This window comes from Lepisosteus oculatus, chromosome 4 (assembly GCF_040954835.1).
Source record: "Lepisosteus oculatus isolate fLepOcu1 chromosome 4, fLepOcu1.hap2, whole genome shotgun sequence".
Classification (NCBI taxonomy): Eukaryota; Metazoa; Chordata; class Actinopteri; order Semionotiformes; family Lepisosteidae; genus Lepisosteus; species Lepisosteus oculatus.
The window spans coordinates 45121639-45146705 of NC_090699.1; the positions used below are offsets into that span (position 1 = coordinate 45121639).

General features: G+C 50.0%; 1 protein-coding gene across 1 annotated transcript; it reads left to right on the forward strand.

Moving 5' to 3' along the window:
• Positions 1–1225: 1225 nt before the first annotated feature.
• Positions 1226–23774, forward strand: pprc1 (PPARG related coactivator 1). The gene is made up of 14 exons (XM_069189266.1): positions 1226–1395; positions 7101–7262; positions 9150–9302; positions 9871–9975; positions 11365–13444; positions 13657–13710; positions 15027–15087; positions 16182–16249; positions 16677–17379; positions 18972–19184; positions 20771–20858; positions 21344–21465; positions 22606–22757; positions 23253–23774. The coding sequence occupies exons 1-14, from the start codon at positions 1315–1317 to the stop codon at positions 23351–23353; spliced, it is 4143 nt and encodes a 1380-aa protein (XP_069045367.1). The 5' UTR covers positions 1226–1314; the 3' UTR covers positions 23354–23774.
• The last annotated feature ends 1293 nt before the right edge of the window (positions 23775–25067 follow it).

A 25067-nucleotide genomic window follows, 5' to 3' on the forward strand; every position in this document is an offset into this window, starting at 1 on the left:
ACCCCACTTTGCCATTAGTAAAAAAACAATTTCTACAAGAAAAGGTTTCCAAATCAGACAAAATTAATATTTTTTTTACCTCCATCATTCTTGCACACATTCTTACACATGGTACAATTTTTAATATCTCACTATACCACTGATTAATTATTTGGGGAGGCACCCTTAACCTAATTTAAAATAATACTTTTACGGTCTACGAAAAGTCATTTTAACCAACATAAGCTGATTAGCACCCTACTGTATCTGGAGCCTATTATCTGTCATTCCAAGGATTTAACTTCACTTTACATTTCAAAACCCTTTCTAATTCAATTCTAAATTAATTCCAGAATATAGTTATTCGGGTACAAGACCAAATTAAATGTCCATGAGTTCCCTTTTCTATTCCACAGTTACTACAAATGGCCGAAAATCCAGAATTCATTTTGTTACCAGTTACTGGTGTTTTAAGAATACACTGCATATTTTATACTAGTTCAGGTGGGTAGCTGCGTCAGCACGTGTAGTCTGCAAAGGAACAAGTAATAGGTTTATTCCATGCTGAAAAGAGAAGAGAGAAAACAACGTTTCGGCCGTGAAGCCTTCTTCAGATATATTTTATACTATATCTCTCGTGCTCTGTTGCAAAAAATATGTATCCAGCCTTAGTTGGGGCCTTTTCCCAAATTTCCACTGAAGAAACATCTCCTCGTTCTCCTTCACAAGCCACTTAAATATTTTTCACATTTCCTTTTAAATTATTATGAAAGGTTGCATTAACAACAGATAAAAAGTGCTGAGGTTTGCTTTTTTGTGTTTTACAATAAGCTTTCTAAACCAATGAGTCGCCATGTGCATTTTACACATAAAAATAGTACTCTTTCGCAAAACTGTGAGTGAGAATAAATATCTCACAACGTGCCATCAATATAACACGATTTTAATAAGCAAATGAATAACAGGGCGGCACCTCATAATGCAAACTCATTTAGAAGCCATTTTTATTTAATGGTTTATCACGGTGCTGAAACGGTAAACCACTTTGTGTCAATCAACGACAGAAGACAAAACTGTTTCGGTCCAGTGTATCGTTCAGTTGAGGAAAGATTATTTTTTAGGAAAGAAAAGATACTTTTATGAGGTTTTTTTTTCCGTCTAAAAGCGTCGCAGTTCACATCCGCCGCAGCACGTCACCTCACTCAGTGTTCCCACGTGTTGGGGGCGGTGCTCAACTCTGACTTCCCGCATCACTTTGCCGGGAATGGTAGAACCACGTGTCTCCACGCCGGGCCGGGTTCTGCGTTATAATAGACTGTGATCAGGGGCTGTAAGATGGCGGCGTGGTGGGGAGCAGGCGAGGAGATCTTAACCACCGGCAGCATGGAATTATTCAATGCCTTTGCACTGGACGAGGTAACGATGTGTTGCGGCTGGCAGTGAAGGGTACTGTCGTGACCTTTTCATGGGTGGTAGTGGGCAAGATCGCATACCGTACCCAGTTATGTGCTCTGGCGAGTGACACGTGGATGTAGTGGCACTTGTAGAAATGCATTTCAGTACCAGGGGTAAAATGGAAGAAGAAGCGATAAAATCGGACACTTGCTGGGTGTTCTGTTAAAATAAAATTTCCGCGTGATCCGAAAAAGTTAGTGAGACGAGACGATTGCCAGCATGGGTAGTCTGAGCTATCTATCCTTCTGGCGACATGTTCCAGTGCAGCTACGTGTCTGGCTTCTGAAAAAAGAGGAAAGTTCCTCTTCTCTGCGTGATTAGATGGTTGGATTTCATGCAGTTACTGTGATGAATGTATACATCTGGTTTATATTAGTTCTGTACTATCGATTTGTCGCATAGTCTTGCGAATCTGCTTGGGTGGCAATTTGGTAATGCTGAAAACATCGGCTGGTTGAAAAACTTTTAGTATCGAAAATATGCTTTCGCTTATAACGTTATCATCTCGGATATCGTTATAACGCGTTTGAAGGGGTGGCTGTCTATAAATATCATAGTTTAAAGGATGACTGTTAATAAATACCTCAATTTTTATTTGTTCCTAACTCTGTAAGCTTGAGTCATCCACACGTGGTAAAAGCTTCAGGATCAATGAATGAAAATTGATTACCATGAAAATGGAAGTAGGCACGCCTCTGATTTCACCAGAGAACAGTGCAGCTATGATCAAATCGCATCGTTCTAATACGTGTTGACGATCGCTTCTTATACTTTCGAAAAACGGCACGATTCTCGAAATTGTTTATTTTTCTTTCAGACACCATTACAAATGTAACTGAACACCAGTGTTCCATAAAAGTCATCTAAAATGTTCCTTTTGACTGAGTTTCTGTAAGAATCAACACGTGCGATAACAGACGACCAGAGGTTTAGACGGATCTAACTATCGGTGCAAAGAAGGAAAAAAAAGTAATTTCACTTTCGTACCTGTTTGGGCAGGGTTGCACATATTCCTAAAACCAGTGTTGTCGGGCATTGGCTGTAAATTGACCGAGTTAAAATCAAGATCTGTTATCAGGATCCCCTATTTACATTCGGCTATTAAAGGCCATGCTTGTTTTTAGTACAGCACGTGGGTAGAGGTGTCCAGGCCGGAGAACGGGGGCCACGTGTGGTCGTTTCCCCGGTGACCCGGTGTTGTTGGAAAGAGTGCATAACCCGAATTTCAAAAGCGACGCCTTTAATGACGATCTTAAAAAAACAAAATCGGTATACAGGAGAAACGGATCATCTCAACATGTTGTATTTCTCTTATCGAGGCAGGAAAGATAGGACACATGATGCAGCCTGAGGCTCACATCGTTCATGTTGCCTGACACTTTTATTTTTCCTAAGGCATTCTTACTTCATTAAATAACTCGCGTTATTTTACTGGAGCAGTCTGAATGCAGTGCCTTGCTCATAAACCCACAACCGATTAGTTGTCAAGAGCCCTTACCACTGCCTGTTACCAGGTCTAGAAAAGGGAAAGATGCAGGAGTCCCTAGTATCATCTACTATTAAGTTGGTGGATTTCAGCCTGGGAATTCAGCTACATGGAAGGAGTGCTCTCTGGCTGGAGACATGCAGTTCTTGTCTTCATGTTCTGTTTACAGCCAGTTTCACTGGAAATATGTGAAGGTTTTTCTAAAAAACAACAACATAGCAATGTCTGTGCTATGTAGCTATATTTTTTTGTAGTCCTCCTCGATTAAAGTTCGTTTCAGCCAGGCTGCGAATGTGTCTGGCTCAAACTTGCGGTCTGAGCAGTGTGGTATCTGAACTGCAGCTGCTCTCCACTGTTTTAGTGTCTGGTGAGGGAATGCGAGGGTCTGTTCCCAGCCGATACCCCCGACCAAGTGTGCTGTTTTGGATGTGTAGCTAAAGCACAAGTTGGAAATGGATTCCCAAGTACTGTCACTTTAACCTCAGGTCTGTGGCTCATTTCTGCATAACACCGAGTCACAGGGATGTCGTGTGCTGATGAGGGTGGGGCTGCTGTTCTACCCGTTAAGCCGTTCAGGATGGCAGGCTGACATGAGGGGCTGGCTGGAGGAACTAGAGCAGCAGTTGCACAGAAGATGGCGTCACGCGTTTAGCAAATGAGAGGAGCCCGATGCCTGTTTGCAGTTAATGTCTGGGATCGGTCCTTGTCCCGATGGGAGTCGAGACGGATGTTGAGGAATGTTGTGTTCGCTGGCAGCGCAGGAGTCTTGTGGTACAGTCCTGCGGCAGCATGGCATCCCCCTGATGGGATGCCTTGCAGCGCGTGTGGCTTAATGTTTTTGTGAGCGCAGGTAGTGCAGGCAGGCTGGGGGTTGACTTGGTGTCTTTGGGCGGGGAGGAGAGTCCCCTTCTTCCCAGGTACAGGGGGTTTGGTGGTCCCGGTGGGGGGTTATAGTACTGTCGCTGCTCACTGACTGATGGGACGCTTCTGGATAAAGGGTTCTGGCTGCGGTGGACTTCTGTTCCCCTCCACTTCCAGCCGATTTCAGAGGGAGGCGCTCGGCTGTGCCCAGTGGCTTGCATGCGTGCGTGGCTGTAGGGGCGCCGTGCCTCACAGGTCTGAAGGAGTCTTCTCCAGTGAGCTCTGCCAGCTCTCTTCCTCTGTCCTCCTCCTATTTGCTCTTTCCGGGAGATGCAGCCCGCAGTAGGACTTTGTCTCCTGACTTGAGCCATTCCAGCCGCCTCCTTCGTAGGCTGGACAGCGGAGAAGGGTGGGGGAGTCCTGAAGCACGCAGGCAGGCATGGATGGGCTGGACACCGCCAGTAATACAGGAGGGCACACGGGGACAGAGTGGCACAGGTCTCTAACGCTTCACCCGTCACCCAGGTGGGGCTGCGTTTCAGGAGGGGAAGTGGGTTTCCTATGAGTGAAGCTTGGGGTCGTTTTGGGTGAAAGGCACCGTATAACTGCATGGAGTTTCGGCACGAATTGCAGCCCTGCCCAGTGTCCCCTGTTAGTGCCTCCGAGCAGAGCCTTCTCTCTCTGTTGCAGTAATTTCATCGAAAGGCAATGACCTGGCTCAGTGGTGCACTGAGTTTCCCAGTCCAGTTGAACATTTCTGTTCATCCAGTCTAATGCAATAGGTCTTCAGCTGTCTTGATGATTGGAAGTGACCGAGAAAGCCTGCTGGATTCTGGCTCTCGAGGAGGGGCATTGAGCATCCGTGATGTGGAGTGAGCAGTTCCCGTTTGTGGGCGGATGTTGGTGCCTATTTAAAAATGATGGCCAATGTACACGTTGCTGACATTTCCTTCCCCATTGTCCTCGGTCAGATCTCCTCTCGTTTCTGTGTGGAGAATATTGAGGTTCCGTGACCCTGAGAAATGAAATGTTCTGCCGAATAAGCGCACGTGATTGTCATCAAGGCCCCTTCATTTACTGTGAACACTTAATCCTTTTTCGCCTTCCAGAGCTCTCCCCCTGAAGAGTTTCACAGATTTGTCGGTTTGTGTGATTTGGATCGTAACTGATCACGTTGTCACCAACGTTTTAGAACCATCTAAATGTGAAAGAACTTGGCAGGAGCCAAATGTGAGAGAGTGAGGTTTGCCAGGACCCGGATCAGGGGGGAAATCTGCTATCATCTGAAAATGGATGATAGGATTCTGGAGGATGGAGGAATTTGGATTCTGCTGTGTTTCAGCCAGGTCCAGTGGGGATGGAAATCGGAGTAGGATCTGCTGACGTCCTCTGCCAGTGTCTCCTTGTTACAGACGTGTGTGTGCACACACATGGTCCCCCATCAGACAGCGGTGGCCAGACAGCTCCATTCATGTTCCATCGTGTTCTGGTCTGGTCAGCCACTGGTCTTTGTTTGTGGGCAGAGCATGTGCCTGGCTAGCTTAGCATTCATGGCCTTCGGCTGACGGTATGCATCGACTGCAGTTTAGACTGTAATGCAGAGAGTTGGCTCTCCTCTAAAGGAAGAGGCAAGGGAGATCTGACCGAAGTATTGAGGGACTCTGAGCTAACAAGGTTTGACAGAGGCTGCACGCAGAGGAATCTGTGCTCCTAGGGCTGGGTCTCCTGCCTTCTCTCTGCGATGCAGTTGTCATGAGCAGAGGTTGCTGAAAGTTCGCTTTGATTAAAAAAAAAATGCTGACGCCATGCTCAAGTCCCAGCTTGCGGAGATGTTTTTTTGTGCTGGTTTTTCCATCACCTCTTTGCTAGTGGTGAAGCAGTTTCTTTGCGATATGGAAATTGATCCTTGCCTCCCTTTTTTGGCATGCATACATATGTGATCCTTCCAGTTTTTCGCTATTCCACAGAATTCCAGTAAATGGGTTGCTGTTCGAGGGGACTAATTTAAAAATTGTCAAGCATTTTGTCTTCACTTCGTGGGATATAGCCAAGATTTGACATTCAGCTCATGTTTATAGAGCTGACCCAGATGCCCCATGATTGAGTTTTATTAAGTAGCTTTTATTTCTGCTAGACCTGCTGCTTCAGATTTGCCTAAAACAGAAGGCAAGTTTACTTACAGCATTGGGAGGTGCAGCTGAGAAAACGGTGACTATCTTGTACTTTTCCAGCTATTTAACATCCTCGTCTATAAATTGATTTGAGGTGCCAAGAGCCTAAAAGTAAACATGCAAATCTTTCTTCTATGCAAAAGTGATCTTGAGCCGCTGTTGAGTGTGCAGCAGTGCACCCAGCTATAGGTGACAAACTCCAGGGGCAGTTTGTTGACGAGGAGCAGCCTCTGGAAGTCAGCACAGGTGAGAAGGCAGCACCACTGGAAGACCTCAGCAGCTGGCGGTCTTGCTCGGGACAGATGCTTTCCCTGTGAGGTCTGCCGGGTTGACCTGCTGTTTCTTGCTTGCTGAACAATGGGGAAAGTATGTCCAAGCACGGCAAGAAAGAAAATGCCGAAACCTGGCTGTCAGGTGAATGATCTGAAGAGCATAAGCAGCTGGGTTTGTGGCATCAGAAATGTGGATTGGTAGCCTGTTGCATGTTCTCATACCCCTTTGTACATAACGTTATCCCCTGAATTTAGTTTCCTTTTTTTTTTTGTAAAATGGTAACAGGGTTACTCAAATTGTACAGTGTACTAGTCGGACCTCATCTGAATAATTTTAAAGTATCATCCCTTGTTTTGTGGTCAACATTCTGACATGCTTCTGTTGACATGGCTGATCAATAAAACGGACAACCTGATTATTTTACATAAGCAGCTTCTTCAAGCTCAGTTTTCCGTTTTCCGTTTTAGTTTGTACCCGATTAGATTAAATGTCAGTTGCCATTTCTTCTGCAGCTTCGGCAGCGTTTCATCCTCCTATTGTATCCTTTACAATTATAACTGTTTTGCTAAGTTATCAGAATATCAATGACTCCTATAAATCGTGAAGGGCAGTGATCCCAATACAGACCCCTATGGTACTCCACTGATCATATCAAACCAGTTGGAGGATTCGCCCCTTATCTGTACTGTTGTTGTTGTTGTTGTTGTTTTAATCCATTAACTAGCTCTCAAGCCAAAACCATGTATTTTCTTGCCTACCTGCTGTCTGCAATTTTAGAATTCTAGTCGGAAGCAATTGGAAGCCTTCTGACAGCCTAAATCTACCAGCTGCATGCCAGCACTCAGCCCTGTTCTCTCCTGTTCTGTCCTGCGCAGAGCGAGGTGCTGGAGGGAGCTCTCTCCAGCGAGGATCTCCATGACTTGAGCCTGAGCAACCTGGACGTCGGGCTGGACACCGAAGAGGTTCTGGAGTCCTTCCCCGGCTGCTTAGACCCATCCATCCTGTCCATCTTGGAGAGCTCCACGGCCTCTGGAGAGGTGAGAGGTTCCGGAAGTGTGGCAGAGGACTCGTGCTTCACGTCTGGGCTGAGTGGGGTGTTGGTTATGCCCAGTAACCGAGGCCACCGTCTGGTGCCTGGTTACTGGTTTCTCGGCTCGGAAATCTCCTTCGGCACGTCCCTACTCGTTGTTTATCGCTCAGATATTTGGAGAGCTAAAACGGGGATCTACAATCCTGACCAGGGGAGCCCCAGTCCAGTTATTCGTATGGGCCTTCATGAATATCCCATTTCTAAAAATTAGGGAACACCTGCATCAAATTCCTTTAAGGGATCTATGGTCCCTTAAATGAACTTTTGGTATTTTGTGCCCTGTGGCCTCTGAATCAATCACTTTAACAAATCACTTGCTTAATAATAATAATTACTTACACTTATATAGCGCTTTTCTGGACACTCAAAGCGCTTTACAGGTAATGGGGACTCCACTCCACCACCACTGTGCAGCCCCCACCTGGATGAAGCAACGGCAGCCATAGTGTACCAGAACACTGACCACACATCAGCTATCAGTGGGGAGGAGAGCAGAGTAATGAAGCCAGTTCATAGATCGGGATTATTAGGAGGCCATGATTGGCAAGGGCCAATGGGAAATGTGGCCAGGACACTGTGGTTACACCCCTACTACTTTTTTTCGAGAAATGCCCTGGGACTTTTAATGACCACAGAGAGTCAGGACCTCGGTTTTGCGTCTCATCCGAAGGACGGCGCCTGTTTACAGTATAGTGTCCCCGTCGGTGACCCGCATGGACGGCAGGGTGAGCGCCCCCTGCTGGCCCCACTCACACCTCTTCCAGCAGTAACCTTAGTTTTTCCCAGGAGGTCTCTCATCCAGGTACTGACCAGGCTCACACCTGCTTAGCTTCAGTGGGTTGCCAGTTGTGAGTTGCAGGGTGATATGGCTGCTGGCTTAATTCTTTATAATTATTTTGATCCAAGCCTTCAGGAAGGCAGTCTGATGTCTCCCTTTAAAACATGCAGGACCAGGGCTCTCAGGTACCAGGAATGCAGACCCTTGAGTCTCGGGTTGAAGGATGAGATTCACAGTGGCTTCAACAATTGGAGGCAATCGGTGGTCCCAGTGACATGTGCTGCCTAGCTGATGTGTATTGACATGTTTCAGCGAGCTGCCCCTGACACTAGGAGCAGGGAATGGGCTACAGAACAGATCCATTCTGGCCGAGGAAAGAGCCAATGGAACTTGCCTTCATTTAAGAAATGAGTCCTTTCCTAAGCAGTTTGTCGTGACATGTGTCCTGAATAATGAGCCAAGCCCTGAATACTCCTGTTTGCTCAGTGAGGGTATTTACAGCTCTACTACTGACTGACTGGGAGCTCATCTCTGTTTCACAAGAACTTAATAAAGGTGACAAATGAGAAAAGGCCAGGATCTTATCCAGATATTCCCTAATAACTGATCCCCTGTTTTCTTTCAACAACATGACTCCTTCCACACTTCCACCCCTCTTTGTTTAAAGGCGTGCCTCCTGCTTTCTGTTTCATTTAAGGGTGGTGGTGATTTGAAAGGGGGGGGTGGTTACATACAGCAGTATTCTGTTTTGCATATACTAAATTGCAAGGACTAGTCAAGAAAGGGAAACATAAGATTTGTTACATAGAAGCTTGAACCATTACAGCTCTTAAAAACTAAAGTTTCAGACTTAAACTAGGCAACACTTAAGGCAATCAAAAAGAACGTCGGTAAGTTTATTGTTGATTTGCTTCATCATTAAAACCCTCAGCGAGTAGCACCTGGAACGGATCAAACTACTAGGCGCGAGGAGTCTACAGCCAGGCGATGGTGACTTGAGTACATGTTCATTGTGAAGCTGAAAATCCCTGAATTGTCGTCAATTGTCCCCCCCAGACTGAGAGCCGACTGACCGAAGAAAGCGAAGCCACCCTGCTCACGGCTCTCACGGAGATCCTGGACAACGTGGACGATGAGAACCTGTCGCCCTTCGACACGCTCTCGGATTCGGAGCTCCTCGCCGGGCACAAGGAGCGGGAGCAGTCTCCGGTGCGTGGACCCCCAGCAGCGTCCGTCCCGGCGCTCTGTAGCGCCAGGAGGCCCTTGACGAGCCACGGGCCGCTAACTAAAACGTGCATGGCACTAGAGTAAATCAGAATTGAGGGACATGTCTGAGAAGGCTAGTGGCTTTCTGCGAGCTCACTGAAGCTCTAAACCGTCCTCTTATTTTACACTGTGGCCATCGTTTGTTTCGCCTTGCTACACTGGACCTTGGAAATCCCCTGACAAATGTGTTTAGCTCCACTTGCTACGTGACGCCATGGTGCGCGAGAGCACTCTGTTCAGCTGATAAAAGGTTCTGTACACTTTCTACAGGCCCTGAACGTGTTGGGTTCCAGAAGGAGTTTTTCCTTTTCAGTGAAAATATTCTGTTGCAGTCAATTCAAGTAATTTGCAGCACATACCGCTGTGCAGCGAGATCAGGAGACTCAAAGCCCAGGTTGAGTTGGACAGAGCAGAAGTGGCTCCTCTCAGTGGGCCTCTACACAGGCGTGGAGTGATTTTTTTTCTTCTTTTTTTCCCCAATTGGGGTTTCTCTCTCTTTCCTCTCGTTCAGCTGAGGCGGTTCCTGAGCCTGGCGCGGTCACCCCCAGAGAGAGAGCCCTTCAGCCTGCGCGGGCACCGGACCCTCTCCTCCTCCTCTTCCTCGTCCAGCAGCAAGGTACGGGGCTGCACTGCCGTTCTCACTCCCCCTATCGGCCGAGCTAGCTCTGGGCTTCACTGGTGGAAGCCGGTTCGATCTCAGCGGTCCAAATACAGTCACCAGCAGCACACTGTCAATGCCCTGCGGGCTGCTGGGCTCCCCAGATTCTTCCAGGACTCGGGGGTGCTGAGGTGTAAAGAGCTTTTTTCCAGTATGGGGGGTGGCAGAGAGAGAGAGAGAGAGCAGTGGTGTTCACAGTTGTTTGTGGGCAGAGCATGACCGACGCTCAAGAAAACCTACTTGTCGTTTCTCGTCGCGATCCAGTTCGGGGTTTTTTTCAGGGGAAACCATGAGCTGGTAGGAGCTGCATCTCAACGGGGTTTTGCCGTCTTTCCTGAAGCTCATGGACAGCCGGTGTCTCTATAGCATGCTTTGTTTTATTCCATTTTGCTGGAAATGTGATCGCTTTCTGAAATTAACTGAAGCGAGCCTGGTTAATCAGCCCACCAGGAGTCCTGGAGATTAATTGAGATCCCTGCTAATCCCCGGTTCAATGTAGCTTGGTGCGTTTCTTATCTTTACCTCGGCAGTATTCCAGCAATGTTGACATTTCTTCTCCTCTCTTCTTAATGTAACTCCTTTAACCTTAATTCGCACACTGTTGAAGAATGATAAGTATTTATTATATTAGTATTGTACATTAATACTAATTGTATATGTTTACACTTATGGTACATTGTCTGTCCAAAGAAACAGATTTTGTGATCTAGCAGCCTAAAATCAAGACAGATGAACAGTCTGTGGAATGACATGAAGGTTACAGTCCATCAGCTGTGCCCTTGCAGTTTGATGGAGCTTGAGCAGTCCTGTAAAGAGGAATGGGCAAACTTTGCCAAATCTGGGCGTGCTCAGTTGGTACAGGCCTGTCCAAACAGATTTCTGTCTGTAATTAAACAAAAGTGCCCCCCCCCCCCCAGTACTAATTCAGGCACGCTCATCCAACCCAGTTTTCTGGAATTTCATTTGTAATTATTTTCAGGAAGTCTGAACTGTTTTCCGCTTGGAGGTTGTGTTCTGTTAGGCCACAAAATGTGTTTCTTAGGAAACGATGTGTAGTCTTTCTATGGGCTCTGTACTTTTGGGGTTTCACGGGGAGTTTTTCTATTTGTACCTTTGCAAGAAGATTCTGTTGCGGTAATTTCAAGTAATTTGCAGCACATACTGCTGTGCAGAGATCAGTAGACTCAGAGCCCAGGCTCTGGCAGTGGCTCCACTCAGTGGGCCTCCACAGGCATGTAGCGGTTTTCCAAGCTGGAAAGCAGTATTCCGAAAAGCGAGGCAAACGTGGGGGTTGTCAGAATGGCTTCCCGCTGTTCCTGCTTGACCCCTGCCGCTGTGCCCTTGCAGGTGGAGGCAGTGGGGCTGGACAGGCCGAGGGGGTCCGTGGGGAAGCCCCGAGAGGAGAGTTCCCGCACGGGGAAGCTGAGGATGATCCGCTTCGGAGGGGAGGCCCGGAGCGACGGAGAGGAGGAGGAGGAAGAGGGGGAGGCTAGCGGCTCTGCGCAGGGGTCAGAGAGCGAGATGGACCCCGCCTCCCCGGAGATGGTGGAATTGGCAGTGTCCCTGCCTCTCGAACCCGGAACCGACAGCATGGCCCTGTGTGAGCTAGTGAAGCACATGCACCCCTACTGCCTGACGGTGTGTCTGGAGGGGAGTGAGCCGGAGCTGCCGGAAGGAGGGCTTGTGCTGGAGATACTAGGGCCCGGAGAGCAGGAGGAGACCCCCGTGGCCTCCCCTGAGCCGAGCCCCCCCGCAGAGGTACCCGCGGACGGACCGGCAGAATCGCCACAGCGCCGGCCGCCGCCAGGTGAGGGCAGCACCCAAGGGGAGGCGCTCCCTGCTGCTCCCAGCAGCCCTGCGGAGGCCGGCCTGCCTGCCGGGGAGGACGAGGGCAAGGCGAGCGAGGATCGGCCCAGGCAGGAGGCCTCGGAGAAACGCCCGTCTCGCCGCAGAAAGAAACGGAAAAACAAGGAGGTGTCGGGAGGAGGGGGGAGGGCGCTGAGGAGCAGAGCGGGGAAGCAGGACAAGGAGGAGGGAGACTCTGTGAATGGGGGATCTGTTCCACCTGTCAACACGTCTCCCCCAAAGGCACCTAGAGAGGCTGAGGCGCCGGCCGAGGCTGCCGAGGGCAAAATCCCCCAGGAACGTGCGAGCCAACCCCCACAAAAAGTACCAGAAGTGAGTCCAGAAGCTAATGTGTCTTCACTTCCTGAAACGCCAAAGAATGCCGAACGAAACCCCACCGATCTGCTGGAGAAAAACCCAGCTAAGAAACCTGGGCTGCACGAGCCGAGCCCTGCTGCTGCCCCCGAAGTCAAGCCGGGTGTGCCAGCGTTGGGATCCGACTCCCACTCCCCAGCGCCCCCGGTTTCCCACAGCCCTGAAGTGCAGGGGGGTGGCAAGACCGCCGCTGGCGGAGAAGGCCCGTCTGCCCCCCAGCCCAAGGAGCCCAAGCCCAGACTGCTGAGCCTGGAGGAGTACCGGCTGCTGCGGCAGAAGAAGAAGCCGCAACCGGTGGAGAAGCCCGAGGACCAGCGCCCCAAGTGGCCCACGCTGCCCGAGCTGCCCAGGGAGCTCCCGCCCATCCCCTGCCTTCCCGAGCCCACCCCCCCCGGCCTGCGGAGGGCCTCTGTCGACCCGGCGCCCAGCGCCATGCCGGCGTGGCAGCCCATCGGCCCCGGGGCGCCGCCAACCCCTGAGGCCCTGCTGGTGCCGCCGGGGTTGGCGTCGGCCCCCAGCAAGCCCGCCCCCGCCTCGAAAGCCACAGCCAGGCCTGCCCCAGAAAGTGCTCCGAACTCTTCTTCTCTCCCGAAACCTGCTCCAGTGATCACTACGCCCAGGCCGCCCTGCGCTCTGAAAGTAGCCGCGCCCGACCCCGGCGTTCAGCAGAGCGCTGCCCGCTCGGGGGGGCCGGGCCCCTGCAACAGGGCAGTACCACTACAGGGCTCCTGTCGGCCAGCCGCGACTCCCGGCCTGGGCCAGCAGCTGAAGCCCGCTCCTGCAGCCGGTCTCCCTGACAAAGGCTCCCGGCTGGGCCCCGCTGTGCGGACCCTTCCCACCAGCCCTCCAGAGGCTCGTGAACCCCTGGCCCAGACCACTACAGAGACCCTTAAACCACAGTCTAATAGCGTTTCTCCCAAGAGCAACTCGGGGGCAGCGGACCCCGTTGCCCGTGTGGGTGGGCCGACTAAGTGCCCTGCCCCTTCCCCTGCCCCCGCCTTCTCTCTGACCTCGGCTGCCCAGGGCGTGCCTCCGTCTCGCCCTGTGCCTGCTGCTGCTGCTGCTGTGAACCCCCGCCTTCCAGCCCGGGACAAACTTCCCAGAGCGGAGACCTGCGCCCCGCCAGTCTCGGCCGCAGCCCGGCCAGCCGCCTCCAGGAAGCCGAGTCCTGCTGAGGCCCTCATCCAGGCCTTCACCAGTGAGATCGGTAAGCCCCGGGGCCGTGTCGCACATCCACAGAGCGGAGTGGTGGCAACGGGTTCTTGCGTCGAAAATAACAACACGGCATCTTGAGTGTAGTTGTGCTCGCCAGAGGTTGATAAAAGTTATGAAGCCGAGATCCCTTTACCGCACAGGAAGTGTGAATTGTTCAGGATTCTCTCTCTCTCTCTCTCACCACATCCGATCCCTGTCTTGCAGGAATTGAAGCGTCCGATTTGACCAGCCTGCTGGAACAGTTTGAGGAGACTCAAGGTGGGTTGGGAAGCTGAGGGGTCGGTGCCGTCGCAGGTTGAAGATCGTGTGGGTGTAATTGGGTGGAGGGCAGGGCAGGTTCTGTTCTGGTCTGAGCCGTGGAGACATTAGTCAAGCGCCACCTGGCTGGTGCAGTCTAAATTGGATTGGAGAGCCCCAGTGCTGTAGCTTATTTCCACTAAACTACACGTTTTTAGTAAATGGGACACCTTTGTGAGTGGATCAGTTAAGCACATTTAGTTAAGGTTACACTATGGCTAAATTAGAGATCTGGATCAAAGATCTGAAAACCTTCCACTCTCAGTCATGTTCTAAATTGATCAGAGGCTGTTGCAAGGTTTTAATACAGCGCTGTTAATACTGGTGCATCAGAGTTTTTTTTTATTATGCATCTTAGTTTTCCAGGAACCAGATGTGCTAATGTAGAACCAGGTCAAGGATTGTCTTTTTCAGGATGTACAGGAATGGGCAATTGCTAGAACTGTACCCCTTAAAAGAGAAAGACACCCAATGTAATTTTAAATTCATACAAGGCTCTATTCACGTACGCCTCATTTGGAGCCCCCCCTGCCTTGACTCTCATTTGGAGGGTCGAGTTTAAATTATTTAGGACTTGGTGTCAGCAATTGTTTTTAACAGCCTGGAGCTTGTAAAAACTGTAGTCGATCAAACCACTCTGCAGTGAGAGTCTTCTCTCTTTCTCCGTGTGCTGTCCTAAGGATTGAGGATGAGACTGCGCCTGTTTGCGCTCTGTCTCTTTAAGAGCTGCTGTGTGGTCAGAGCAGCTGTCGTGTGCTCCCGGGAGCTAAGCTGCTGGAATTCTGCCCTGTCTGCAAATCCATTTTGACCCTCAATGCACTGCTGTGATAAAATGGATTCGCATTCTACTCAGCATTAAACTCGGGATGGTAGCAGCCCATGGTGCTCAGTGGGTCACTTTCTTCCAGTGTAGCTCCTGTTTAGCTACATAAAAGGATATCAGTAAGTTTCATTATTAAAGTACCTTTTATCCTAAAGAATCACCAAGGGCTTCGCACTATGGTGCACAGTCCTCCTATTGGTAAAGCCAGGGCCGTAATACACATAGTACAGCATCCTCTACCCCAGTTTCATCTTCTGCATTTCTGTATCCTCTTCCACGCTTCATTCTTTTTGGCTTAGATTAGATCTTTGCATTGGGAGAGGTCAGAGCAGTAGGAGTCAGTCTTCCCAGGGGTCACATGTCAGTACAGCAGAGTGCCCCCTCTCTCGCTGATGGGATCCGCTCCGTTCCAAGTCCCGGCCACTGAAATTTAACAGCTTCCCTTCTCTTCCAGCCAAAGAGGAGCAGAGTGTACCGGAGGTCTGTGGTAAAGCAGCAGCTGTAGGAAACTCGAGGTGAGTAGAGGGAGAGGTCCAGCCGGCGGGAGTTACCCTACAGCTCTGGTGCTGCTTGTGCAGGGGGGCCGTGCTACGGCCTTCTTGTTCATGCCAAGACCTACCGCGTCCAGAGGGCCGCCTGCTTGGCTTGCAGGCGCTCTTGGCAAGTTCTGTGAACGACGGACACAGCCGTCGGGCCACAGATCGCGAGCATGACGCATCCATTAGTAAAACCAAATACAACCGGGCTAAGTTTCGGCCTAGGTTTAAAAATCAATATCTGACCCCTTTTAGAAATTCTTAGCTTCCACCTCGGGCTCAGTCGGGGGGGACTTGCCTTTGTGCTGTACACAAAGAAACTAGCCTGGAAGAGACTCCCGACTGCTGGATAAGCGCGGACAGCTTAACCTGGGCCGGGAGTGAAGGGTTTCCGGCCGGTGTGTTTGCTGTGCTGGAGCCGTCGTGGTTTGGCTAGGCGTTGTCAGAGCGGCGGAGCCCCTGTGCCTCGCTCGCACCTTCCTGCGCAGGTACTCTGGCAGCAGTTTCTAGAGCAGCTGCACAGGATGTGGATAAGGGGGCAGGAAGCCGGGCCTTTGAACTTGATAAAAACATCTGAAGGCGGTGGCTGAAAACATGACATTGACAGTCCAAATTAAATAAACAGAAGGCTTTTTCTGCGTGTACTGCCGCGTCACCTGGAAGTGTGTGGTTCAAGGGCTGTCTTTCGAAAGGTTGGAAGGAGTTTAAGTAGTTTTGTGAGCTTGCAGCTTGAACTTAATTGAATATAATCCGTTTTACTGTTTGCATAGTGCTTGATTTGTCTCAATTGTTACATACGAGGGAGCAATGCATTAAACAAGGGACAATGTTGTGGAGCTGTATGGTCAAATGCAGGCTAGTATTCAAAGAAACCACAGCACCGTTCAAAACTGAATTTTCTTGAAATCCATGTGTAAAGCGGAGCAGCTCCTTCCCCGATCATAGGTTTCTCTTGCCTGTGATTGGGGGAATCGGATTTTTCTCACCTGTTACCTCCTTGCCTGTGACCGTAATGAGTTATGAGGTGTGCAGGATTTTGAGCTTAATAACATGCCTGGTGTGTCTGTTGGCAGCTCGGAGCCTCAGCCTGATGGGAAATCGCTGGAGCGCGGGCTCTTCCTGGGTCTAGCCAGTTCAGCCGGTGAGTACGGCAATTCCAGCGCCACCTTGGGGGGGCATGTGATGCCGCCTGCCGCGGACCCTGCTGTCCTCAGAGATTCATTCAAGGCTTCCCATTAACATGCCACACTGCAGGTCTTATTAGTCTTGATCAGTGGAAGTACCTCCTGTTGCAGGAGTTCAACAGTGGGAGTTCAAGTCTAGTGAGCTGCAGGCATTTACTGTAGTTTCAAAACTAGTTCCTGGACAGCAACAAAAGAAACGGGTGGATTTGTTTTTTGGTGCGCTGAGTGCAGGAGCCTGCACAGTGTAAACTCTGAGCACATGGCTGTTTGACGGGAGTGGCGGTGTTCCTTCTGTCCACCGGCCTGTTAATCAGATGGATGGGGCTTTTGCGGGCTGTGTTTGTCCTCTTGATGTTTTACACGCTCCTGCCCCTCTCCGTGCAGGCCTCACTCCTCCTGCCACCCCGCCTCACCACCCGTGGAAGCCCGTGACCCCAGCGGCGGTGGTCCCGGGCAAGCCCAAGCCTGCCGAAGTTCCCAGGCCGTGCAACTCCAAGACCATCCAAATCATCGACCCTCGGCCGCTGCCCCGAGCCAAGACGCGCCCCAAAGCCCCCGCCGCCCCCGCCCCCGAGCCTGTTCCTGCGCCCACCTCCCAGATCCCGGCCTTCACCGACCACGACTACTGCCTGCCTCAAACAGAGCCAGCAGGGAGCGATCTGGGAACGCGGTGGAACGTGAAGCAGCTGCCCGTCATCACCATCAAGCCTATAGAGCGCCCCTCTCCCCCGGCCCCCGTCTCCACCAAGCCTCCCGGGGTTCCTGTCTCCCCCTCACCTAAAAAGTTTATCAGCCAGCCCCTGGACCATAGGACTCAGCCTGCAATGGGCATTCTGTCCGGCTCGGTCATGCTCTCCCCGGAGAGCTCCCCCTGCAGGTTGGAGGCCGACATCGCACCCGCGGAGAAATCCCCGAGCAGCAGGACCTTCCGCTACGACGAGAGTCCAGCCAGCCCCCCGGCAGAAGAGAGAGGCCGGGCTAGGAGGCGGTACCGTGTCCGGTCGCCGAGCTCCAGCTCCAGCAGCTCGGATTCGGACTCCCAGTCTTCATCCGAGTCCGGGTCTCGCTCCCCACCCAGGAAGAGGAGGTGAGACGCTCCCTTGTGTGGGGAGTGAAGCTTTGTGTATTTATGCTCATGAGGCTTGTAGGAATGAGAGATTCAGTATAATGTACGTTTTGTTTTTGGGTATTTCTGTGCACGCTTTTGATCAACCATCCTTTTGGATGCTTTGAATTCAGGGAGCTGTAGCCTGTCCTGGCAAACACTGGGCGCAAGGCAGGATACACCCTGGAAGGGACGCCAGTCCATCGCAGGGCATATAGATACAAACACTCGCAACAGAAGCCAGTAAACCTACCAGAATGTTTTTGGACTGTGGGAGAAAACTGGAGCACCCAGAGGAAACCCATTTGAACAAGGGGAAAAACCATACAAATCATACAAACTCCACACAGATAGCACCCCAGGTCTGAATTGAACCCAGGGCCCCAGTGCTGCGAGGCAGCAATACTGAGCACTGCCCCACCGTGATGCACACATTTGATCACATTACAACAAAAACCCAGCTCAGCGGTTTCAAGTGACCTTAAGAATTCACTCTTCGTGCAATGCAGAGTTAAGTCTTTTGGTTACATGTGCTTTTGAGGTAATATCTGCATGAAGTCTGCGACCTATTGAGCTCTCCAAACTGTGTAATCATTTGTGTTTATTGTCCATAGCTACTTTTGAGCTCTCTTATTCTCGAGGTGCTCCGAACGTCTGTCCTACATCATGTAAAATGGCTGATCAGTTGGGATTTACACTTGACCTACTAAGGTTTTTTTTTTTTCCCAACTGGTTTTTATCAACTTGGTTGCACTGGCTGTGTTTTGGGTCACTGTCATGCTGCATGGAGAAGCACCCTCCCCAAAAATACAGAAGCATTTTTTCTCTATAAGCAGTCAAAATGTTTCTGGAAAGTTCAGAATTCATTCTGCTGCTGCCATCGTTAGTTACAGGCGAGTGAGCCGTTTCCAGAGGCGGCCATGACAGGACCTCTTTCAGGCTTCAGAACTTATTCACAAGTACATGGATGTGCCAGATTTAGGACCAATGAGACCAAGAATAATAAATTCATAATGATGGAAAAGTTAAAGGCTGGATAAAGAAAGCTACTGTAGATGTTCCCGTCTCCATGTAGGCCCTGCTTCGTAGATAAGGTGGTCTCCTCTGGAACGCCAAGATCCGAGACGGATCACTTCACAGAAGCACTTGGGGAGAGCAAGAAATAACCTTGCTTTGAATTGTGGACATAGGAAATAAAAACCGTTTCTAAAACTTGACATCTGGACAAATGTACCATCCAAGGAAAGCACAGCGGAGGGGAAGGCTGTGGGTAATTTGTGAGCACGGACAGGGCGCCCTCTAAAAAAAAAATGGGAGCACTAGCTCCACAGTAAAGAGCTCCGCTGTCTTGAGGTCAGGAGCCTGGATGGAGTGGAGAGGATGCAACAAGCCCACAAGGGAGCAGACCTGAGGCCCGCTGGTATCTCTTGGCATGACCTGGAGCGTCGGGCTGGGCCTGCTGCTGGCCTTTCTAACCCAGGGGCTGAAGAAGTGATGGGGACTGTATGGCTGCGACTGCGGTCTCCCGTCCCCAGCCTCGGCACTGATACCCTTCCTCTCCCCCCCCCGTGCAGGTACCGCTCTCGGCGCTCCCAGAGCAGCTCCGGGTCCTCGTCCTGCTCCCGGTCCCGGTCTTGCTCCCGCTCTCCCTCCCAGCCCCGCCGCTGCTACCGCCACTACTCCTACTCCAGCTCCCGCTCCGGATCTTGGAGCCGCTCGCGCTCGCGCTCCCCCAGCTCACCCCCGCGGCACTGGAGGAGCAGCAGCAGCAGGAGGAGGAGCCACAGGTCAGGGGTCAGGGGTCAGAGGTCAGGGGGAAATGGGAGGGGGTGAGAAATCTTTTAGAATGTTTGCGCTTCTACTGCATAGGGCCCCCCATGTAGGGAGGGAGCCACTTCCTCCCCTGTGGAAAGGTGGCGCCTCAAGTTACAAGCACCTACCTGGGTGATACATGACAGTCTTTCCACGCCTGCAGCCCTACTGCACAGCAGACCAGCTGGAAAAGTGGGGAAAATGCATTTCTGAGTTGTGGGCACAGGAATGAATGACATGGGAGTGCCAAATGAATGAAATGGGAATTTTAGGGATCCTAGATTGTAGAAGCCGAGAGCAAAATGTGGCCCTTATGCACAGGACTGTGGGATATTAATTTGGACATTAAGGGAAGAGCATCAGTCTATTGGTAAATGCCACTTACAGCAGCAGCCCAGTTTTTCCTTAGAGGTCTCCTAGTTCCTGGGACCAGCCCCAGAGTTGCTTATTTTCTGATCTTTGGGGCTACAAGGTTATGATGCTGCCCAAGAGGGAAAATCGTGGGTAATTCTTAGGGTAGAAGGAACATTTCAGTGGGAGTGTCTAGTGCGTCTAGTGACTTCATCACGCTGTCTTCCAGTTTGTGCAGTGCAGTGTCAGCCTGTGTTCCCCAAGAGCCGTGCTGTCATCTTGTTCTCCTTCCACTCTAAGCTCTCAATTTGTAAAATTGTGCAACTTGCTAACTGGACAACGATGCAGGCTCCTAGATGCATTACTAAGTATTGGATTCTGGAGTGTGGTGCACCTTTTACATTTCTGAACACTTGACATGTCACATCAGACTGGAGCTGCCAAAAATGCAATGCAGGGTGGGACGGGAGTGTCTTTTAAGAGTAATTTACACTTATTTAGCGCTTTTCTGGACACTGCATTCAAGGCGCTTTACAGGTAATGGAGACTCCCCTCCACCACCACCAATGTGCAGCTTCTACCTGTATGATGTAACAGCAGCCATAGTGCACCAGAAAGCTCACCACACATCATCTATCATTGTGGAGAACGAAGTGATTAAGCCAATTCATAGATGGAGAATATTAGGAGACCATGATGGGTAAAGGTCATGGGGAAATTAGGGCAGGCTGCCGGGGTTACACCTCTACTCCCTTCAAGAAATGCCCTGGGATTTTTAATGACCACAGAGAGTCGGGACCTCAGTTTTACTTCTCATCTGAAGGACGGCGCCTTTTTACAGTGCAGTGTCCCCGTCATTATACTGGGGTATTAGGACTCACACAGACCACAGGGTGAGCGCCCCCTGCTGGCCCCACTAACACCTCCTCTAGCAGCAACCTTAGTTTTTCCCAGGAGCTCTCCCATCCAGGTACTGACCAGGCTCACACCTGCTGGGCTTCAGTGCACTGCCAGTTGTGAGTTGGGTGATGTACCTGCTGGCTTTTAGAGCCAGTCTAGTTTCACACAGTGGATGAGTTTGCTCTGCAAGTGGGATATGTTTATTTGCTTCCATAAATGACACTCCTGAATGCAGAAGTCTGAACTTTAAGGGATGTATATATTGGCCACCTGACCCTGTGCGCTGACGGATTGTGAATTGCATTCACAGCCCGGGTTATGGACAATACAATCGCTATGATTCAAGGGATCGAATCTGCCGCCAGGAACTGAAGAACCAGCTCAAGGAGAAAGCCATTGTGAGTACAGGCTGTCTCGTTCCACTTTCAGGGAACCATCAAGAGCCCGTGGCCGTCTTTCGCATTCCTCCTCGTTATTAAAGTTTGAAAGAGGCACTCAGCCCTACCTTGTTAAACTGAGCAGCTGCTCAGCCAGTTGATTGAAGTTGAATCCGATTTTTAAATAACCAGATTCAAAGATCAAATCAATAAGCTACTACAAAACCAACTGGTTTCCTTTCACGTGTAACATTTTTTTTTAAAAGCCCTTTTAACTTTTGAACGTTTTGACCTAATTGCTACTTATGTTCCCAGTTATTTGTTCACTTGCTTGTGTGGAACACAACACTGCTGTTCCTCTGATTGTTAACGTTTTGTGCGCCAATGTGTTCCCGTGGAAACGTGAGGTCTGCGCCCCGGGGCTGGGGGGGTGCTCTCCAGGGTCTGGCGAGCCCGGGAGGAGTGAGGAGCAGCGCCTCTCTGACCCGTTTCTCCCTCTCTCGCAGGAGGAGAGGCGGGTGGTGTACATTGGGAAGATTCGTGGAGGGATGACGCGGAAGGAGCTGAAGGAACGCTTCTCCCTGTTCGGCGAGATCGAGGAATGCACCCTGCACTTCAGAGAGCACGGGTGAGGAGGCGGGGCGTGTTTCGGAGCGTCGGCCCGCAGCACAAAGTGTTGCCAACCAAGCCGAAACGATGCAGCGCCGTCAATCAGAAGATTCTCATACGGTCAGCTGTACAGGATTTCGAGGCGACGGGAAAAGCCTGGAATTCCTGAAACTGCTCTGTCTTCTTTCCAACCTTGATTGTTTTATTTTCAGCTCTGAAACAGGATTTACAGCTTGTGCATCTGTAAAGAACACACTTTGCTCATGAGGCTTAATTGTGTCATTTCCATTTTACTTACTTTGTCCAATAGGTGTTGCTCTGGGCTTGGCGGTATCTGCTGCCATGTCAAACTTAAGAACCATTCTTCCGTCTCTTGACCTCCCCCCCTCCCTCTTCTCCCACCTCGAGAGATGAAAATTCTGTGATCTACATTCAGACTGGCTACTATTCTAATAACGCCACAGCTCTGCGGTGAACTGTACATGTTTAGGGCTTATTTCCTCCAGCTGGTGTGGTCAAGGTCTCTTTGTGGATTCCCCAGCTTGTCATAAAACGCCCCCCCTCTCCCCCTCAGGCATGCAGCATGCCTGCGCACTCGCAGTAGTGCCTGTGAGACGTGTGAGCACGCAGCAGAAGAAGAGAATTAGATTAGTTCTGGTTCTGCTGAGGAAGTGTACAGAGTCTGTACCTCACCAGGAAAAATCCATGCAGAAGAGTAACGCCTACCTGGGCAACATCCAGCAGCGGTTCTGCAGATCAGCAGATAGGCGAGAAATTGTATTACTGATTGAATTAAGAGGGGAAATTGAAGGAGACCGGAGCCTCAGCCCCTCTACTCTTACGAATGGCATCATGGAAACGTGGTTGGGGAAATTCTGGTCTAGAGGAAAGGAGCATCACCTACTGGTTGCTGCTGCAGGTGGTTTATCACATCGTAAGGCCACAGCCCAGCTTAGCCTCCAAAATGTGATGCAATCATGGGATAACACCCTTTTTTAGAATTATTCCAGATGTAGAAGGAAATTTCAGTGCGAGCCACTGCAAAGCTAGGCGGCACTGAATTGTAGAGGAGGGGTTTTAATTTCTCCCACAGTTGCTCCCCTCTCCTACTGGTGCTGTACATGAGCTGCTCATGTTGATCTCTCCCCCTCTTGCGCAGGGACAACTATGGCTTCGTCACCTACACCCACACGCACGACGCATTCACCGCCATCGAGAAAGGGAACAAGCTGCGCAATCCCGATGAGCTGCCCTTTGACCTCTGCTTCGGGGGCCGGCGGCAGTTCTGCAAAACCAGCTATGCTGATCTGGGTGAGTGTGTGAGAGAATCCATCCTCTTAAGGCCTCTGTTAATGATCTACACCCAGACTTCTCTGTCAGGGCTGCTCCTTGTCGGAGGAAAAACCACAAAGCACAAAAGGGACCCAACACAAACAAAAGCAGAGCCTGGAGGCTTCAGCTAGTGACATGAAGTGCACAGCTTAGCATGTTCTTCTCTAAGTGAGGTGTTACTAGTGTTGCTGAAAGGCACGGACAGAGTCGGCCCATTTCGCGACACCAGCTGACAGTGTAGGCCTCCCAGATGCTTGCAGGCATGTTCGCACTGCCCCCTCCAGTGTGAGAAGTTTCGGAGGGGTTGGTCTCCATTCCATTTCTCTTTTTTCCCTCCCCTCCTGTGGCTGTGCCGTAACAAAAACTGGCGAATCTGAAGCTCGGAATGCAAAACCAGGGCATGGATTCTGCTTGTCTGCAAAAAGCCGGGCTGCTCTCCTGACATTTTCTCTCTCCCGCCCCCTTCCATTTCAGATTCGAACCGGGAGTTTGACCCCGGTCCTGCGAAGAGCAAGTTTGATGCACTAGACTTCGACACTTTACTCAAGCAAGCCCAGAAGGGCCTGAGAAGGTAACCAAGGCCGGAGGCGGAGGCAGAAGAATTACCTCAGAGCTGCTGCGGGCTCCCACCCAAGGCGCTGCCTTTTCACTTACGTCGCTTTTCTTTCATGATGTTCTGCAAGCTTACACCTTCTGTTGAAGAGAAATTTGTAAGAAAAAGGAAAAGAGCAAAAAAAATGGAATAAGTTTAAAAAAAAAACCCACATAAAACGTGCAATTTTTTTTTAGGAACCGTATTTAACATATTTGATCATTTGCATTCCCAAATGGTACAGTATGTAAGTTGACTTGCCAACTGTTTTAAGGAAATGTTAGCAAACACAACAAAAAGTCCGTAACAGATGAAAGGAAGGCTGCCTTATTTTTGAGGTATGAGGTGTCGGAAGGGTGCAAAAAGTTTTGGGGGGGGGAATCTAAATAAAAAAAAATTATGAAGCGAAACCTGTGTGTTTTTCTTCAGTGTAGTTGAATTCTTTTGCGTTGTTTCATGTTGGTCTTGAAGCCCTGAAGTTATGAGGCAGCAGATGTTATTGGCACTAGGTCTCTCTATAGAGTGGGAGCATCCAGGCTCAGCACAGGGCAGATACACAGCTGCAGAACTCAGAGGATTGCTGGAGAATAGATCCCTTTTGTACGGCGTCCTTGGTGAGGCTGATGGAAATCGAACTGAGATTCTTTAAATGTGTACTTTTTTTTTTATACAGCTCTCAACTCCTCAGTCCCATAGTCCTCTGTATATTGTAAGAGGAGCTGAGTATTATCTGGAGGATTTGCAAGCACAAGGCAGTAGCTTAGCATCTCATTTTCATGTTTTCCCACTTAACACTTACTGCTCCAATGTCTGCCTAGTCCCACCAGATCACACCTTATCCTGCACTTGCAGATATTCTGGTGTGATCTGCAAACTTGTCAATGACAGGGTGCTAATTTGTTAGCGGTCACTGAACACCAGGTTGACACCACGTATGAGGCATAAGCTGCAATTTTGCAGTTACGTGTATCTATCCTGGTATCGCCCAGATATTACACCAAAACTATTTCTTTTATTTTTAAATAATGGTGAAATTTTAGCTAGCCCCAAACTTAGGCAGGTGCAGCTATTTTACAAGTGATGGTGATCTCAATCTATGGGTAGAGTGAGGAAGGACTTGTTGGTTTCTAATAAACCTTTCTTAAAGACAGATGTACCTGATCAGCATATCTGCAGAGGTTGATAACATCATACTGGAAAAAGGTGACTTTCACCTCTACTGAGAACTACAGGATTGGGACTGTGGACCCCAGCAATTTCCCTAGTCCTCCCCAGCTAGTGCTTTGTTGTTTTTGAGTCCATTTCTTCTATAAATTTAATGTCACGGAAGGTGACCTCTAAATGCAGGAGCTGTTTTTGCTTTGTAGATGACTATGCCACATAGCAATTATAAAGGGTGCTGGGATCCTTTTTCCCCCCCACAGTAGGTTTCCTGAGTCTCGCAGAACAGCCAGTGGATCCACAGACCAGACAAGACAGTTCATCTACATAGATGCCCTTCTTATTCACTCATGCTCTCTACTCAACGCCCAGAGCCCCTATCACAAAACCTACCTCTAAAGGACACACAATCCAGACCAGCACAAGTACCACATGGACCCCAGTTACCAAATCCACTGTCTCAGAAGTGCAGCAGCATTATTCTCCAATTACGGTTGGTGATCTGGCGTGTCTCTTTCCACCATAGCAAAGGAAGG